Genomic DNA, 19705 nt, shown 5'->3' with positions numbered 1-19705 from the left:
AGCGCTTTGGGAAGTCATTGACTTGAAAAGCGCTATATAAAATGCAGATCATTTCATTTCATCTGTATATTCCAATTATTTTTGGAGATGAGGCATTTAGAAGACAGCATGCCTTGTCTTTGTCATTCTGAGCTGTGGCGTCATCACAGGAACACCAGCACCCCTAGCAAGCCAGTCGGCATATTGTTTTACGTTTTAGTCGAAGAGGTTACGAGTGTTTTGAGCGAAGTTTTGGTAGTTTTTGTGCAGAAAGCAGCCAAAAGGGGGCTAACTGGCAAAAACAAAGGAACAGAGAGCCGCCAACTGGGGGCTTACCGGGGACCGATTAACAAAAGGCAAGAATGGTCGACCACAAAAAACATTCAGTGAGCAGCCAGGCTAACCGTGAAACATTAACGAAAAGGGGCTATGGCGACAAATGCGGAGCCAGCCAGGAATTAACCAAGGGACACGGAAAAACCTGGGCGAAAACCAGGCTAACCGGCAAAACAATAAAGTGTTGGCAGCCAACGAGCGCCAATCAGAACCAAACAAAACAGAAAAGTCCTTGGTAGCCCCACTGTAAATGTTCCACAAAATGATACCAAAAATGACAAAGACGGCAACAAAACACAAATAGAGAGTCACGATCACCTACCTCCAAGCAGAAATGAGCATAATGCAATTGCTGTTTACTTCAATCGCTGTCTGTTTCCAAAGCTGGCTTCACATCTTGTGTTAATGGGATTCACCATTTCGAAAGTGTTCGTCACTGCTCTATAGCAAACAAGCCGGATGAGTCCATTTTGAGATTTAATTTCTTTGCATAATCGTTGGGAGTAACACTACACATTATGTGCGTAATTCAATTGTGACCAGCTCGGTGGCCTTGGGGGTATGGCGCCCGCCCCGAGACTGGGAGGTTGTGGTTTAACCCTCGGCTGAGTCATACCTAAGACTTAAACATTGGTACCCATTGCCTCCCTGCTTGGCGTTCATCATTAGGGGTTGGAATTTGGGGGTTTGGTCACCTAATGACTCCCAACACCTCAGTTGGGTTGAGCGAGGGGGCTGGGAATCCCCTCCTCTGAATCAATCTCCCAAAAAGAGTCAGAAATGACTCTAGCCACCTCCCACTAGGGGGATATGACTGTGGTATATATATATATATATATATATATATATATATATATATATATATAATAACACTACACATTCTGTGCGTAATTAAAAAAAAAAAATCTGTTTGGACATACCTTTTAAAATTCATCCTCCTTAATGAGTCAATTACCGGTCTCACCTTTTGGGATGAAACAAAAACATAGAATTACTGTCTAAATTGTTGATTTATCTTCCTTCTCATAGAGACAGACCTTGATGACTGTCGATTCCCATGTCAGGGAAGCTCACCAAGGTAAAGTCTTGGGTCACAGTATGTCTTTTGTTTTTTTTCTTTGGTACTTTATTCAAAATCGATAAAAGTCATTTGTATACACAGCGAATTCGCAGCTAGTGAACAATCCAGATAAAAATGATAAACTTCACTCCCTGACTCTCTCCATCCCACACAGGTCTCCTATGAGCTCCCTTCCTTTACTTTTTGACCAGAGAGATGGTTTAAGTGGAAGTGTTCAAGCATGTCCAGAGAATATCCCTCAGGCAAGCTCCCACATTGAGCTCTTGTTGGAGAAGCATAGCAACGGCGAGATCGGCGTCAACAGTAAGAAACCTTATTCTTCGCCTCCTGTATGAAAAAGTGTGATCTTGCGCCAGGGTAACTGTTTCTTTTTGATCTGCTCACCGGGTTCCTCCAAGGTCTTAAGAACTTGAGGATGTACGAAAATGATAACCACAGATTAAGGCAATTAAAATGTCTCACATTTTATTTACAAATCTTAAATGTAACCAATGTTCCCTGTAATTTTCCACGGGTCCGAGTTTTCACACAAAGTCGGTGAGCAACGCTTGAAACAACAGTGAGCAACGGCAATCCCAAGTGTGGCATCTAAACCGTTATCAAACATGTCCAAAACTTGACATCAAGTTACATTTTGCTGAGTTTCCAGCAATGCAAAAAAAAAATTCAATTTTGAATGAATTGACTAATGTATTATTGCAAAGGTTGTACGGCCTACAAATGTCATTTGTTTTTACAACAATTCTTTCACAAGATTTTCTTTTTTTTTTCCTGGTATCTTTTGACGCATAATACTAATATTTTTGGGGGCTTATTTCGTCGGTTGCAAGATACAGAACTGTATTTAATCAAATTTTTTTGGTGGAAGTACAATGTTGGCAACAAGATTGACTTGGTATAATTGGAAATTATTTGAATGCAACACAAACTTTTTCGTTTTTTTCCCTGTTTTGTTTTCTTTCTTTTTTTTATTCCTTTAAAAAAATCTCATTGTGTTTATTTTTTCCTAGCTGTTACTTTTTTCTTTTTGTTCTTTATTTACTTTTTTTCTTTTTTTTCTTTTTCCTTTTTTCTGGCTTTTTTTCTGAAATGTTCCTTCTTTTTTCTCTTCCTTTTGTTTCTTTTTTTCTCAGCTTTTCACTATTTTTTCATTTTGGTATTTTTTTATTTTTTGTTCTATTCCCCCTTCCTTTAAGTCATTTTGTGCATAATTTTACATAATATTTGGTCATATAGGGATGAAAAAGAAGCAAAAACAACCTGAAGAGCCGTTTGGGACCCGAAAGAGCCGGTTCTCCATAGTGAGCCGAGTTGAAGAAGCCGGTTCTCGAAAAACTTTACTTTTCAACTTCGTTCGACATTGACTTAAAAATACCGCATTTAGAAAACAGCGTATTTTTACCTTCATGCACTGTAACTTTGATTTAATTTGCTTCTTAATTAGCAATTTCGAGCCCTGATTTTTGTGCGCTGGCTAGATTTTCTTGTGCGCTGAGAATGTGCGAGCAGTGTGCGATTGCGCATGCGCGCAGCTTAGAGGGAACATTGAATGTAACTGTTTAGTGTCTTAATTTTTCCCTGTCTTATCTACAAAAGTATGGAATGTCGTGTGTTAAAACGATTTCCTATTTCTTCGACTTTATCGAACTCTGACTGATAAATGCAATGTGTCAGTCGGAAAATCCAGATTTCCGTATTTTCCAAAATGCAGCATTACTTTTTAGCTTTACCTACAGTCAGTCTCTAACCCCTGTCATTAGTGGAGTAACTTTGGGATGGGAAAGTGGAGGTTTAAGCCGTTGTGGTTGAGTGATTTAAAGTGTTCCCTATTTTCACTACCATAGGGCGCACCGTGTTAAAGGTGCAGTCTCCATAGCCGGTTATATTTTTGTATTTAACACATACACAGGGCGCATCTCACGATCGTGCGCGGGTGCATTCTACTGCGGTGTTTGTGATGTTTGCATGTTTTAATAAACTCATTACAAAGACCACGATCGCTTTTTTGTTTTCATCACACCAATCATCCATCCATCCATCCATTATCTGCATCGCTTATCCTCAGTAGGAGTCGCGGGGGTGCTGGAGCCCATCCCAGCTATCTCCGGGCAGTGGGCAGGGGACACCCTGAACTGGTTGCCAGCCAGTCGCAGGGCACACAGGGACAGATAATTTTCTCGCTCATTCACACCTAGGGACAATTTGGACCGGCCATTTAACCTGACAGGCATGTTTTTGGAATGTGGGAGGAAACCGGAGTGCCCGGAGGAAACCCATGCAAACAAGGGGAGAACATGCAAACTCCACACTGGAGGTTCGATCTCATGACCTCAGAACTGTGCCACACACGCGCTAACCACTGCACCGCCGTGCGGCCCCTCACGCCAATCAATGTTCCTTAATAAACACTGCATACAGACTACAATTGCTGCACACGTTCTGTCGGAAATGCAGCGCTGAGAAGCATAATTGACGCGAAGTGGAGTCCAATTTAGGCATAAGATCTTTCTCGGCTTCTCGGTTTCAATGATCTTCGTAGCGTAGAAATCCACACATTATTGCAGACGGAAACGCGGAGAGCAATCAATGGAGGGAATATTTGGGGAATATTTGGGGTGAAAAATATGTTCAGCCTCAGGTAGCTCAATAACTGTCATTATTACCCGATTATTTTTTTTAACAAAGATTTACAGCACTCCAAATTTTTCGTTAGGCAGATCCGCCATTGTTGTTTTGGTCTCGCGGTTCGAGTTTTCGTCTGCACGCCGATCTCGGGCAACGAGGTCTTGTTGCTTCGAGATTACGTCATTGTTGTGGTGCTTGTCGTCGGGTTAAGGTGTAAATCAACACAAAATTGGACATTTCTTCAGTGTCAGTAATAAGTCGAAACATAATGCAGAAAGTGATAACAACGGCAATAATTCCGGCACGAAAAAAACGGTGGAGAAATTCTTCAGGAGATCGCGAAGGCAAGGAAAACACGTGCGTTGAAGCGAATGATTTGACGAAAGAAAATGAATACTCAAGGAAAGGACTTTTCTGCCAAAATGGACTAAATTATATTCCTGGTTACGCTATAAGGAGGATGATAATGGAGGCTACATGTTCTGTGATGCGTGTACCCAGCGTGACAAAAAAACTGGACTGCATAAATCATGCAATACGAACTTTCAGAAAAACACATTGGATCGGCACAACCACAATGAAAACCACAAATTAGCTATAGAAATTCTGTTGCTGCAGGAAGAGAGAGGCAAGTATGAACGGATACGACATTGCGGCAGCTCTGTTTCCTTCTATATCGGAATGCTCGATTGCATTTAGCTTAAAAGCTGCGTCATGTGCCTTTCCTGTTAGCAATTTGCACGATGAGGATATGTCTACGCTAATTTAATCTGTGCACAAGCTAAGAAGTTGGAGTCTAAATCTTACCTTTTGTACTCGAGCGCCGCTGGCGGCCGTTAGAAAAATTCCATAAATTGGCCGCATCACTGAATAAGCCGCAGGGTTGAAAGTTTGGGAAAAAAGTAGCGGCTTATAGTCCGGAATTTACGGTAATTGGTTTCTCTAGTCCTAGTATGGAATGTTTCCTAAGTGCTCCGTATTGTTTTCTGTCTTTGCCAGTTGTAGACATGCTTCAGACACTTCACTCCCTGCAGCAGGAGAACCAGAGGCTCCAGGACCAGATTCTCAGTCTTACAGCCAAAAGGGAGCGTCTGCAGCTGCTCAACACAGAGCTGGCTGTACCTTTCCCTCATGCACTTTCCGGGTCTTTGCACGCAGCGATTCACATGAGCTTCCTGTCCTCTAGTCAAGGTTTGATTTGCAATGTATGTTTTCTGCCCTTCCTGTGTTTTGTTCTCCTTCATCAGCCCTACTTCTGCATTATGTGCTCTATGCGTTTTTCAACATGCATGCACAACTGAAATTTTCTTTGAGGCGGCATGATAAACAGTTGGTTTTGCATGTGTGACTCAGAGATTAAGAGCTTCCTGGGGTCACAAGGTATTACTGTGCATGCGTCTGAGTAAACATGCATGATAAGCTAATGAAGTTTTGCGCAATGAGAATAATTTTCTTCTTTGGAACTGTATGGCGACTAGTCAAGAGTTTCCCTGCCTATTGCGCTACATAAAATAGGATAGGCTCCAGTTCGTTGTGGTATAGAAAATGAATCGAATAGTGTAGCACCTATACTAATAGGCAGGGTTGCGTAGGGTTACTTTAACTTGATTACTTTCAATTCCTTTTGGATTACTGCAATACCAAATATGCTAATAAAAGACAAAAGAAACTAAATATGAATAAAATGATGACTCACAACACGTGGTAAGCTTTCTCTCCTGGCTTTGATCTCTTTGATCTCCGGCAAAACTAACATAAAATGCAGGGTTGGGTAGGGTTACTTTAACTGGATTACTTTCAATTACTTTTGGATTACTCCAATACCAAATATGCTAATAAACGACAAAAGAAACTAAATATTAATAAAATGATGACTCACAACACGTGGTAAGCTTTCTCTCCTGGCTTTGATCTCTTTGATCTCAAAACAAAATGAAAATAAATCCAAACAGCTAGCCAACATCATTTTTGCCGTTCCATGTATTCCGTTACTTCCCAAGCCTGCACAAAATATAGTCATTTTATTCATATTTAATTTATTTTGTCTTTTATTAGCATATTTGGTATTGGGGTAATCCAAAAGTAATTGAAAGTAATCCAGTTAAAGTAACCCTACCCAACCCTGCTAATAGGTAGGGTGAGAAAAAGCTACTGGACTAGTTCTAGATTTGATGAGTGGTAAAAGTAAAAGCGCAAACTTCAATGTCAAAATTGATTTGAACAAGAAGACAATAGAGAACGTTTACCATAAGTCATAGTATCATAGCTCTCTTATTTGGGTTAAGGTGTTGAATGCAAAGTTCTAAGTTTTGTTAAATAACCTTGTTAAGTTAAGTCAAGTCAAGTCATTTTTATTTGTATAGTCCTTAATCACAAAGAGTCTCAAAGGGCTTTTACTTCTTTTCCAGTGTAATAACCGGCCATCTACTATAATTTTACTTCACAAACCTATTTTTAGTCGCAAAATTTACACTTGAGCATTGACGGCAGTAGCTCAGGAGGTAGAGCGATCGTTTTAGGATTAAGGGATCCCAGTTCGAATCCCGGCTTGTCCGTGTTACATGTCGAAGTGTCCTTGGGTAAGACACTGAACCCCCAATACCCCCAATAAGCAGGTTAGCGACTTACATGGCTGCACAGATCACCGCCGCTATTGGGAAATGTGAAGCACAATGTAAAGCGCTTTGGGAAGTCATTGACTTGAAAAGTGCTATAGAAATGCAGATCATTTCACTTGGTTTTAGAATCATCTTAAATTTGTTTTTGTGTCAGAATTTAAATCACACAATAATAAACCTCAAATTTCAATAACAATTTAAATGAATGACAAGAAGGTTCATCAAATAAGCTAAGAAAACACAATTTTAATGTTCTCTAATTCAGAGAATCCCAAATCCATGGGTATGTACTATGAGGACACGCTGTCTCTCAAAGTTCTAATGTCCATAGTCAGGAGCAACGAAAAAAATCCAAATCTTACCGTGACCTTGATGTGGAGCTCAATGATGAATCAGATCCTTGTCGGATACTGTTGGATTTTGGTCCGTGTAGCTCGCCACTCGGATCACTGAGATGTCCAAACGTCCAAGGAAATTTTCCGGGAGGGAAAGAAAACCTGGCCTTTTTTTAAAAGAATCAACTTTGACAACATCTAACCGTCTGCGGCTACATGTCAAGGAACACGAAAGGGGTGACTACTCGTTGCACGAGCTAGTTACAATAATTTTTTACATTTAAACGCAATTCAAGTAACAATATGAAAATACAATCAACAGAGACATACCATTAGCTATGGCAAATAGACCTTTTAAAACTTTAAAGAGAAATGTAAACAAAACTCGTCTAGTTCGTGTTTTTGGTCGATTGTGATTCACGCCGTCACTGGGTGGAGTCAAAACAAAGAAAATCAAAGTTTTGCTAGCGATTGCTATGATAATTGCAGGTCCTGTCTGACGTCCACGCTGGCGTGCGTGCTCTGCCGGCAGCGAGCTATGATGTCTTTTATTAGAATAGAATAGAATAGAATATACCTTTATTGTCATTGTTACAACATGGGATATATTGTGACAACGAAATTGGACGTGGCACTCCAGTGCCACATTTTACAGTGAGGATAAGGAAAACAAAGAGATAAAGGAACAAAGAAGATGTTTTAACTGTCTTTGTTGTATAAGCTTTGTTTCCTCCGGAGGGGGGTGTATGAGGGGGTGAGGGACAGACAGAGATGGGCGGATCCAACTAGATGTTACAAACTTTCTTGAAACAGGGAACCACAAATCATTGTTTGCTAATAAAAAATATTTTAATTCATTAAATGATTTAGTTAGATGATCAAATATTTACTACCATTTGTTTCCAAACAAATTTCAATCATTCATTTAAATGTTAAATTATCCTTTTGTTTATTTATTTCTAACTCTCGATGTGCCGGGGGTTACATCAGCCTTTCACGCTGCCTCTCTTTTCTCAGACGCACTAATCACCAATAAGAGTCCCCTGTCGAAGAGCAGTTTCCTTAATGACACCTCCTTTGTTACCTCCTCTGAGGTGAGAACCTGTCCTCCTCTCCGAATGCATTAACGCCACATTTGCCTTTTCCTGCTTGGAGGTTACTGGTGAGGGCTGCAGCTACTTCTAGCCATGGCACTAAATTGCACATGATGATAAGCAGCGAAAAGGTTAAAAATAAAGAAATAAAAAATCCACCATTTATTGTTTATGTTTTCATTTTTGCAGGATCCCCGTTCTGGTAGCCCATCCCGTAGTAGCTCCTCCCACTCCTTTCAGAGTTCTCCTCCCCTTCAACAAAGCCCCGCTTCCTTGAGTCAATCTGTGATGAACGGGCGAGGTTCAGGTGACTGCCCTGCCCAAAACAGTCAGGCCGGTCCTTCAACTCAGTCTGTACCTGGCGGGCTTTTAACATCTCCTGCAGGAAGTCCTCAACTGATGAATGGGGTTCTGAGTGGAGCAAACGGGGTGATCCATGCTCCCGTCCAGAGTGCTTCCACAATCCCTTCTCTGCGGCCCCAGCCGCCTCAACTATACACCCAAACTATGGCCCAGAATTCTCAACTTCCCAAGAGCGTGAGCCCGTGCGTAAGCCGAACGAGATTTTGTTGACTTTTGTTAAAATAGCTACGATTTTCTTATATTTCATATTTTTTAGGTCTTCTCTCCTCTCCGAACATCATAAGCAGAAAATTCTGGAGCAGCAGCAGCAGCAACTTCAGCAGTTCCTCACATCACAGAACTTCACTTCTGTAATGCATTAAGATATTACTACTAACAAGCAAATTATGAATGAATGAATGAAAACTTTATTTGGAACATTGAAATAAAAACAGAACAAAAACAATAACTCAACAACAAAATAATGTTACATAATATGTTCGAAAAGGGGTAGTGTATTTAAATTTGAACACCGAAGTGAATACCGTAAATTCCGGACTATAGAGCGCACCTGATTATAAGCCGCACCCACCACATTTCGGGAGGAAAACCGATTTTGTACACACACAAGCCGCACCTGTATATTAGCCGCATGCACCCACATTGAAAAAATGCAATACAAACACAAAATTAACCCATACATGATATAGTCCAAAAAACACAAGCGGCAAAATGAATGGAAAATGATACCAGTACTTATTATTTAATGCAGACCTGCAGAGTCCGGGTGCCCGTTGAAAGTAATCCAAGGAAAAAAGTGTATATTTCCAAAGGTAAGGGTGGGAAAAATATATATCCACTATTGTCAGCCGCGTCCACAAACACGTCTCACCTTTACTCCACTTCCCGTCAGCCCGCGTTTGCCCCGCCCCTTCTTTCTCATTTGCTCGTGCAAAACATCAGAATAAGTTTCTAAAATAAATACATTACAAAAATATACAGTTGCAAATACATATTATACATGGTTACACATATTTACAAAGATAGATGGTACACCGAGAGAGTTTTCAAAGCTTTAATAATAATATTATAACTTTCATCTCAAACCGTGCCTGTGAAGGGTAGCAAAACGCTACTAGCAACATGCTCGCAACACAGTAAACAGCTCTGTTAAAAAAACATACCGTACATGTAGTAAGCACGGTAAACCGTCCACAACTTCCTCCTTATAGCTGACGTCATCAAAGTCGTCTTCCTTCAGTATGGCAATGAGACTTTGTCATATAGCCGCCGTCCCACGCTCCCTTATTCGAAAACACGCTAGCAACACACTCGCGAAGTAAAGTTTACGTGGGGTAGCTCTGTTTCCTTCTTTATCGGACTGCTCGCTTGCGTTTAGCTTGAAAGTTGCGTCATGTGCCTTTCCTTTTTGCAATTTGCACGATGAGGATATGTCTACACTAATTTAATTTGTGCACAAGCTAAGAAGCTGCAGTCTAAATCTTACCTTTTGTACTCGAGCGCCGCTGGCGGCAGTTAGAAAAATGACATAAATTGGCCGCATCACTGAATAAGCCGCAGGGTTGAACGTTTGGGAAAAAAGTAGCGGCTTATAGTCCGGAATTTACGGTAGTTGGACATTGTTTGATCTCGTCTTGTAAATTGTTCCAAAGTTTAACTCCACACACAGACACACACATACTTTTCCTAGTTGTTCTCACCTTTGGGATTATGAATTTGTTTTACACTTTTGACCAATGTGAAATCTCGTATCTCGAGCGTTATATTCCAAAAAGAACCCATGAAAGGCCAAAATTGTGAAGTAGACACCTCTTTAAAAAATTAATTATTATGCAATTAAATACTTGTAAAATTAAAACCACAGAACAAACCCTTATAATGTAAAAGTTTACTGAACCTGTTAAAAAAAATTGGGGGTTATTTTGTACCATACCAACTCTCTTGGGTACTCTTTAGCCAATCAGAATGCAGAACACAATACGTAATGGAAATTGGTGAAGCAGTGAGACACTTAAAAGGAGAACAGTGTTAAAGAAAGGGATTACTGTATATGAAAAATTATATGTAAATATTCTGGTCTTATGTTTTCATGTACTGTAATTGGTATTCCTTTTAATCAAAGGGACAAGTTTATTTTACATGAAGTGGAATTGAGAATGGATGGACAACTAGAAAGTCTTGTTGGAACATAAACCATTGTAGACTATTACCGTGTTTTCTGCACTATAAGGCGCACCAGATTATTAGGCGCACACCTAAAGAATAGTCTTTTGTGATATTTTTTTCATATAGGTGCACATGACTATAAAGCGCATGGAATTATAAAAACAGTGAGGGCTACTGTTGCACAAAAAACGTATTCACAAGAACACTAGGGATACAGACTACACTCGAAAAGGCATTGTGTTTTATCTCATTCCACCTATTTTACTCACAGTACTGATTTTTTGTTATTGACCGGGGAAATATTGGTCAGACATTAAACTGGTCCATGGTACAGAAAGTTTGCAGACCACTGAAAGACAAAAATGTATTGCCGACTGGTAGAGTCTTTTACGAAGCGCACGGGATTCTGAATTGAGAGAAAGAGAAAGGCATTGTAGGAAGAAATTCAGTCGTCCTGAAAGTTATCAATAAATACTCGCCGCATATATTCAAAATTTTGCAATGCTTAGTTTGATCTGAGAAAAAAAATGAAACAAAATGTTATTCACATTTTTAATCACTGTTTACTCATTTCTGCAACATATTTGGTACTGTGACTAAAAATAGTATGATCATAAGATGAAACTTAATGCCCTTTCTTATCAAGTCTGTATTCTTGTGGTCTAATAGATAGGATCTGACGCTCTCTAAATGTCAGTTTTCTATGGACATTTCAACACATTTCTACCTTTGTCTTTTTTCTAACGCTCATGCACTCTGTTTCTTTTGTTATAGCCACCTAATTTTACTATTGGGTCACACGTTTCGCACGCAAATCATTTTGTGAATCACACAAGCAACGAAAAAAGTCCAAGAATCAAATAGAAGCTTCTGTTAGCGTTCAAAGTGGGATATCTCACATCTGAAGGTGTGAGTCATGCAAGCATGTGTAGGGGTTTATTTTTAACATCAGCTACTTGCTAGAAGCTTTGATTTTCTGATTTATATTCATCCATCCATTTCATCAACACTAAAGTTGTGAGGCTGCTGGAACCCATCTCAGCCATTTTCAGGCCGTGGGCAGGGGACTGGTTGCCAGCCACGCAGGCAGGGTTGGGTAGGGTTACTTTAACTGAATTACTTTCAATTACTTTTGGATTACTCCAAGACCAAATATGCTAATAAAAGACAAAAGAATCTAAATATGAATAAAATGACTAAATTTTGTGCAGGCTTGGGGAGTAACGGAATACATGGAATGGCAAAATTGATGTTGGCAAGCTGTTTGGATTTATTTTCATTTTGTTTCTGTCGCATTTTATGTTCGTTTTGCCGGAGATCAAAGAGATCAAAGCCAGGAGAGAAACCTTACCACGTGTTGTTAGTTATAATTTTATTCATATTTAGTTTCTTATTAGCATATTTGGTATTGGAGTAATCCAAAAGTAATTGAAAGTAATCGAGTTAAAGTAACCCTACCCAACCCTGCACGCAGGGCCCACAGACAATCAATTCACTCATTCACAACTAGAGACAATTTAGAACTGCCAACTAACCTGGCATGCATGTTTTTGGAATGTGGGAGGAAACTAAATCGTCTGGAGGAAACCCACACAGCCAAGGCCAGAACATGCAAACTCCGCACGTGGAGTCTAGTAGCTGCAATTAAACCCCGGACCTCTGCAATGTGGGGCTGACACCCTAACCACTCATCTCCAGTGACGCCTGCTGATTTACATATTATCCATCCATTATCTGCACTGTTTATTTTCAGTAGGGTCGCGGGGGAGCCCATCCCAGCTATCTTCGGGCAGTGGGCAGGGGACACCCGGAACTGGTTTCCAGCCAGTCTCAGGGCACACAGACAACTCACTCACTCATTCACATCTAGGGACAATTTGGACTGGCCAGTTAACTTGACATGCATGTTTTTGGAATGTGGGAGGAAACCACAGGATTGGATATCTATTGAATGACTTTGATCCGAATGTTAAATTGTTGATGGACTCTTGACTTCCTTGGCTGTCTCCTTAGGAGCAGAGGACGGTGGTTTTCCAGATGCTTCAACAGCAGCACCACAGGCAGAGGGAGCTACAGCGCCTCACACTGGCAGGAGCCCTCACCTCCACGTCAAACTCCACCATACTGGCCTCAACTACAAGCTGCCCCCAGGGCAGCCAGGGGGGAAACGTTTTCAGCCGACAGGAAGGCGCTCTACACAAGCCTGTGAGTCAGTATGTTCACTACTGATGGGAATTTTGACTCTTTTTAGTGAACCGGCTCCTAAACGGCTCTGCACTTTTTTATTGCTTTAATCCAGGGTTCAGGAGCCTAAAATAGAGCTTGTACATTGACTATGCATTGTTACATACAGAGCCAATTGTCGCACACGAATAAATAAGGTATTCGACAAAATACACAGCATCATACACGACAAATATAATTACAGAAAAAATTACAACATAAGTGGGAATCTGCATAAGTAAATAAATAAATGATGTACAGTGGAACCTCGGTTCTCGACCATAAACCGTTCCAGAACCCTGTTCGAAAACCGATTTGTTCGATCACCGAAATCATTTTTCCCATTAAAAATAATGTAAATCGTTTTAATCCGTTCCAACTCCCTGAATGTTTACCTTGAATGTTTAACGTAAACTTAAAGCTAACCCAGGCTAATCGTATGTCTGCGTTATCGTAATCTTCCGTACGAAAGATTACGCTAACATGAACGTGTAAAAAGAAAAAAATCAGGTCGTTTACAAGTCATTTAGCACCCGGGTCTCCACAACAAGTGGTGAGCGGTTCATTAGAAAGGAGGCTCCGTTCCAACACCCTCAATGTTGGGCTCCGTTCTAACACGCTCAATGTTTAGCTTGAATGTTTATTGTAAACTTAAAGCTAACCCAGGCTAATCGTACGTTCGCGTTATAGTAATCTTCCGTACGAAAGATTACGCTAACATGAACGTGTAAAAATTAAAAGAAAAGAATTATGAACAGGATTTCTTACCTTTGTGGTGGTCAGCAGAAGGCGCAGGTGGACGGTGGGTAGGAAAATTATTGTTTGGAAGGATGTTCTTTTCTCTTAAAATACCGATCTACTGACACTTGCTTCTGCCTTCTTTTTAGCACTTTTCTAAAGTGACTCATGACAGGCATAATTAGGGGCTAAAACACTTCGTACACCTATATTAAAACCGAAAGCAAAACGAAGCACGTCCGCACGCGATAACAGTTGGTAAGGAAAATAATAATAATAATAATAATAATTTCCTTGTATTGTCATTCTGTGTAACAATGTACACAGAACGAAATGTCGATTGCACCTGACCCGTTGTAGCGAGCCGATGCAGCCGCAGCCAACAGAGGGCGCCGCCGACCACTTTTTAAGTCTTAGGAATGACTCGGCCGGGGCGCGAACCACCGACCTCCCAGTCTCAAAGCGGGCGCCTTACCATCTAGGCTACTGATCTACACCCGTACGCCGCTCAGCATCGCACCCTAGCGTACGCACTCACGCATTACCGGCGTTCGAACTCCGATTTTTTGACCGAACAGCGAAGCAAGAATTTCTGAAAATTTTTGGTCGGACTCCGATTTGTTCGAACTGAGAGGCGTTCGAAAACAGGTTCCACTGTATGTTGGTATTTATTTATGTACTCTTATATATGGCAGGATTGGTCCTTCATATGTCATGTATATAGATCAGTCTGATTCGCCCAATAGATCATTCTGAATGGCCCAAAAACCCAAACTCTGACTATTCCCTGCATGTAAACATACAAAGTGATATTTCAAGTGAAGGTGTTATGAGTGCATTGTAGGAAAGAGGTCTAAATATAGTGTAATCTAGAGCTCTTGTTGGTGATAGGAATGAGTGGAGAGCTGTTGTGAAAGGATAGTGGGATGTTTGGACGTGTTCTATGGGATAGGCTGGGCACCTGTATGATGCAGCAGGGGTAAACCAGTGAAAGCTGTCGGGCCCTGCTGTTGAACAAAAGAGTATGTTGTGTCACCCTGACCCAAGTGACATGGCCGCTTTCTGGTGTCCCATTTCATCTGGAGGGACGAAAGCATGACCAACTTGGGTGCCGAGGTGCTTAACTTGTTTGGGTGTTTGGGCATTTGGGTTGGCTATGGTCCGAAAATTCTTGTGTGTGTGTTTTTTGTAACTTTTTCCCTTTTTTAATTTTCTTTGTTATTGTATGTGTTTGTCTTGCTGTCGGTCAACCCTCTTGGGGGATATGACCAGGGTAGATAGATAGATAGATAGATAGATAGATGGAATTCTTCACTCAAGTTTTTTGACTGTGTCTTTCAGGCTGCCGGAGAGAAGTGCGGAGAAAAAAATGGATGAAATCGCCGTAGATACCGCTCCAATGAAGATTCCACTTAATGAATGTAAAACAGGAAGGACTTGAGGAGGGTGAGCTTTTTGTATGTGGAAGTCGGTTTCTATGTTTTTTTACACGGGCAACTTTCTAGAGATGACCATTTCAGCGGTCTTGTCTTAAATTGCACTAATTTTGTTAGCTGAGCCAGCCGACCTGCTGGTGTGGACCCTCCACACTCGTGGTCCAGGTTTTCGGTTTGGAGTTTCATCTCGAGCACTGAATCCCTTCCGCACATTCTCCATTGAAACTGTTTGGAATTAGTGATGGATTTCCATGAGCCACCTCAACATATTTGTCTTCCCGTAAATATTGTCTTTTTGGTTTCTTCAAGGCACTTAAAGGGACAGTGTGTATTATTTAACACATCATGGAAGGAAAAAAACATTATTTTTAAAGGAAAAAAAAAACAGTATTGGTTTAAATAATAAGCAAAAATGCATTCTGTTATTTAGATATGCATTAATGTTTTTAATCAGGCATAAAAATCTCTCCTTTCGGTGAATTTCGCAGTTTTGAACTCAAATATGAGTAGGGTATGAATTGTGTAGATCCGAGGAGAAATTTTTTAAGGAGGGAGAGGTGTATTGTGTGATTTCCTGAGAGTGAATCATGCGTTTGAGGCAAGTTACTGTAATTTGCGCTGGGGGAAATAGTTGCCTGTTGCTCCGTGCAACTGTTATGTTAAAACCGAGGATCACCGCCTAGCGAAGGACTAACCAAAACAAACTTGTGCGTTTCTAGCCAATCAGGGGGAGAATGGTCCACTGCAACCCAAACATCATGATACATAGATTAAAAAGTATTCAGGTCAAAGGATGCTAATTGCTAAGATCAATAGTTACAATAGCGATTTTGTAGTGAGTTGGCGCGGAGTTGCCCTGGGTGGTATTGCACGAAAGCTGTATAAAGAAATCCAGACTGACTGAAGAGGCGTTGCTTGAAATAGTCTCCTGTGAACTTATATATTTTCCCCGCATTTCCAAATTGTGAATACCGTATAACTTTTTGTACAGGATTTATTTTTAAAGACCAATATCGTCTATTTCTACTCTAATCAGGATCCTCTCTGTAACTGTTAGCAAACAAAAACATCATTGTAGAATGCTAATGAAGAAAAAGTCTGTAAAATCCTGCACTGCTGTGTATAACAGGCAACACTAAATTGCACGTGGGGAAAGAACTAATTTTCATTCATTCTTAATACAAAAACACAAAAACTTCTATATATTTGCAAGGGAACAAATGGATGGACATTTAACCTGCCGGTAGACATATTATTGTCAGGAACCAGTACAGGATCAGGACCCAAACGCGTGACGTTCTCATACAAGCCTTTTATTTTACGGGAAATGGGGAGTCATGCACGTTAGACAGGGGTCTGGCGTGGAAAGACAGGAGCCAGAGGCCGACGAGATCGATTCCAATTGCCCGAGTTGATATCGGACAGATGGGGTCGATATCGGACAGGACAGACACAGGATAGATAATGAAACAGGATATTGAAAATAAACAGGACAAACTAGACGGGAACGAAAACTGTAGAGAATAATAAACAGGACAAAAACAGAAGGGAACAAAACTGGAAACCGATATTAAACGGGACAAAAATAAACGGGAACAATACCAGACTGGAAGTACCAACAGGAAAACGGGACCGAGTCAGAACCCACGTCTTGCGGGGCAGAAGTTCGTTGACTGACTGACAAACTAAGAAAGAGCGCACTGAGCTTAAAAAGACGGAAAGCCAATCTGTTAATGGGTCGCAGCTGGCGCCTCACGGGCGGGGCCAATTGGGCGCCGTGGCAACCATATGAAGCTTTCAAAGACTTCATTGATACAACCTTTTCAAGTTTTTGCATCCGTATTTAGAATCTCAAATATGGCAAGTAATATACAAGATGGCCATCTAACAAGCATTGTTAATTCCTTTCTCGATTGCGATACCTATAAAAATAAACACACCGTCTGACAGCAATACATTACTACATGAATTGTTATAAAATCATTCCTTCAATTACACATTCAACCGAGGTTATTGAAAGGACAATATAGCCTACATGTAAAAGTTTAATGCAGGATAATTAAAATAATTAAACTCATCAAGAAAGTATATGGAAATTAAATAAAACCCATTGATTTTTCCACACAATTGAGAATAGATGTGCCAGATATATCCCTGGGAATGATCTTAGCCTGGCCAACTTACCCTGGCAGTTGAGAATAAATCACCACAGTAACTGAGCAGAGCTAAATTCAACCTGGTTTCATGCAACCCACTAAAATAATAAACATATTCAGGCTTAACTCCATATCTTGGTTTGGTGCTATACTCCTAAGGTGTCTGTGCATGGTGCCTCCTGCAGATCATCGATTTCTTATTTCCTCCACACACTTCTTACCCTATAAATATGCTTTTTCTCTGAGAAAGTTGCATTTATTTGACATAACGTGAGCCTCACCCAGAGGCAGCTGATTTGATTGCCCGCCATCTTGCTGCTACAGTTAAACAATATGGAAAAAGGCTGAGCAAAGGAATAAAAACTACATTCTTTATGGTCACTGTGAGTCTCCGTAGTTGGTATTCTTCCTTGTGCTTTGAAGCAATCTGTTTCGTTTGGAGGACATAATATAGCAACGCCATATGGTCAAATAATACACACTGTCCATGTTTTTAGTTTTTTTGTAATGTCTTCTAGTGTGTGTGGCAATTTCTTAAAGGGAGGTTAGCGGCATTTTAATGTTAAGCTCAATCTATCTTACCTCAAAAACTTTTTCTACACTGATCTTTGGCTCCTTCTTTTTTACTCGTACTGGATTTTTAGCGCGACCAAAATGTAATTATTAATTGTGTGGACTTGATTTGCAGATGTCTAAATATCCCAAATAAGATTTGGTCCTCCTTACAGTTGGCATTAGTGTATGCTTGTATGTTTTAAAATCTTTCTAGTTGCTGTCGAGATTAAGAGGATGAAACCAAACGTTTGGAAGGTGTGATTTTTTTTTTTCCCTCCACGAATAAGTGTGCACTTTGCATGTTAATAGATTATGTTAGTTTTCCTTAATGTTAATTGCTTCTTGATTTTTATATACAGTACATATATATATATTTCGGGTTATCATACTCTTTACGTGTCTGCTAACTAGCTGTTCTTTTAGCAATACTGCATAGATGAGGGGTGGGCAAACTTTGATTCGAGGGCCGCATTTTGTTTAAAATAATTCAGCAGAAGGAATATAACTTTTATTTTATTTTTTTAATCTACCTGTAGAGTCGGAAATCCGATACCTCGGGACAAAAGGATTATGTTGGCGTATCCAATTATTCTCATATTATAGCTGCTATTGCCCTTTTTTTTAATCAAATCTTTTTTTTTTAAATATGGGTTGTGTATTTCAGGAGCGATGAATAAACATTCAGACATCTACATGTACAAATATATTTAATTTATAATCTATAAATGGACCATTTCATCAAATTGGGTTTGAAACGGCGGCGCAGTGGTTAGCGCGTGTGCGGCACAGTTCTGAGGTCGTGGGAACCTCCTGAGTGGGTTCAAATCTTCAAATCCAGCTCTCGGCCTTACTGTGCGGAGTTTGTATGTTCTCCCCGTGCTTGCGTGGGTTTCCTCCGGGCACACCGGTTTCCTCCCACATTCCAAAAACATGCATTTCAGGTGAATTGGCCGGTCCAAATTGTCCCTAGGTGTGACTGAGCGAGTGAGTTGTCTGTCCCCGTGTGCCCTGCGATTGGCTGGCAACTAGTCCAGGGTGTCCCCTGCCCGATGATTGCTGGGATGGGCTAGGGCATCCCCGCGACCCTACTGAGGATAAACGGTGCAGCTGATAAGATGAGATGAGATGTCTGACACTCCAAACTAAAGCAAAGTGATTAATTATGTTCCTTTAAATGCACTAAATTTCATAATATGCATTGAAGAACTCAAAATGCAATATGGCTCAGTATTTTTTTCCCCATTAAATTAAATGAATATCAATCTCTTATGAAAATGAATAAATATCGTGATGTGTAAAATATGTCGCTTACTGCAAGTGAAAAAATATATAATTAATTAATCACTTTGCTTTAGTTTGGAGTGTTTCAAACCCAATTTGATGAAATGGTCTATTTATAGATTACGAATTAAATATATTGTACATGTAGATGTCTGAATGCTTATTCATCGCTCCTAAAATACACAACCCACATTTTTTTTTTAAATTATTTGATTAAAAAAAAGGGGCAATAGCAGCTATCATATGAGAATAATTGATTAATTATGTTCCTTTTAATCCACGAAATTTCAAAATGCAAAACGGCTCAGTATTTTTTCCCCATTAAATTAAATGAATATCAATCTCTTATGAAAATGAATAAATATCGTGATGTGTAAAATATATCGCTTACTGCAAGTGAAAACAAATATAACAAGCTATTTCAATGTTTGGGACACTAGGGACAAGAGCAGCACCAAATCATTCTTATTACCCTTTTAAAATGATTGTATGCATATTATTATATTTTTAACATTTGGCGGGACGGATTAAAAAGCCCGATGGGCCCCTGGGCTGTAGTTTTCCCACCCCTGGTATAGATTATGCCTTAAAAATGGTGAGCATACAGAGTAAACATTGAGTCTGAAGGCTCAAACGCTGATAGTCTTTTTTAATTCAGGATACCTGGGACTCATACTAAAACCTTAGGTATGTGTTTTTATAGATAACCAGTTTCGTCA

General features: G+C 40.1%; 1 protein-coding gene across 2 annotated transcripts in view; it reads left to right on the top strand.

Moving 5' to 3' along the window:
* Nucleotides 1-15589, top strand: part of LOC148360699 (protein AF-17-like) — a 57744-nt gene extending 42155 nt beyond the window's left edge. The window contains exons 13-21 of one of the 2 annotated variants that reach the window (XM_088341593.1): nt 1345-1393; nt 1551-1699; nt 5021-5212; nt 7992-8068; nt 8258-8375; nt 8454-8613; nt 8688-8781; nt 12611-12802; nt 14900-15589. In XM_088341593.1, coding sequence (XP_088197719.1) covers nt 1345-1393; nt 1551-1699; nt 5021-5212; nt 7992-8068; nt 8258-8375; nt 8454-8613; nt 8688-8781; nt 12611-12802; nt 14900-14935 — 1067 coding nt within the window. In that variant the 3' untranslated portion in view covers nt 14936-15589. Of the gene's footprint in view, nt 1-1344; nt 1394-1550; nt 1700-5020; nt 5213-7991; nt 8069-8257; nt 8614-8687; nt 8782-12610; nt 12803-14899 lie in introns of both variants that reach the window. The other variant, XM_088341592.1, reaches the window with a different exon arrangement.
* The last annotated feature ends 4116 nt before the right edge of the window (nt 15590-19705 follow it).

Source organism: Urocampus carinirostris, chromosome 8, assembly GCF_059441175.1.
Source record: "Urocampus carinirostris isolate Australia breed hairy pipefish chromosome 8, RoL_Ucar_1.0, whole genome shotgun sequence".
Taxonomy (NCBI): domain Eukaryota; kingdom Metazoa; phylum Chordata; class Actinopteri; order Syngnathiformes; family Syngnathidae; genus Urocampus; species Urocampus carinirostris.
The sequence above is the reverse complement of the archived record's forward strand: the minus strand, read 5'-3'. Positions and strand labels throughout refer to the sequence as shown.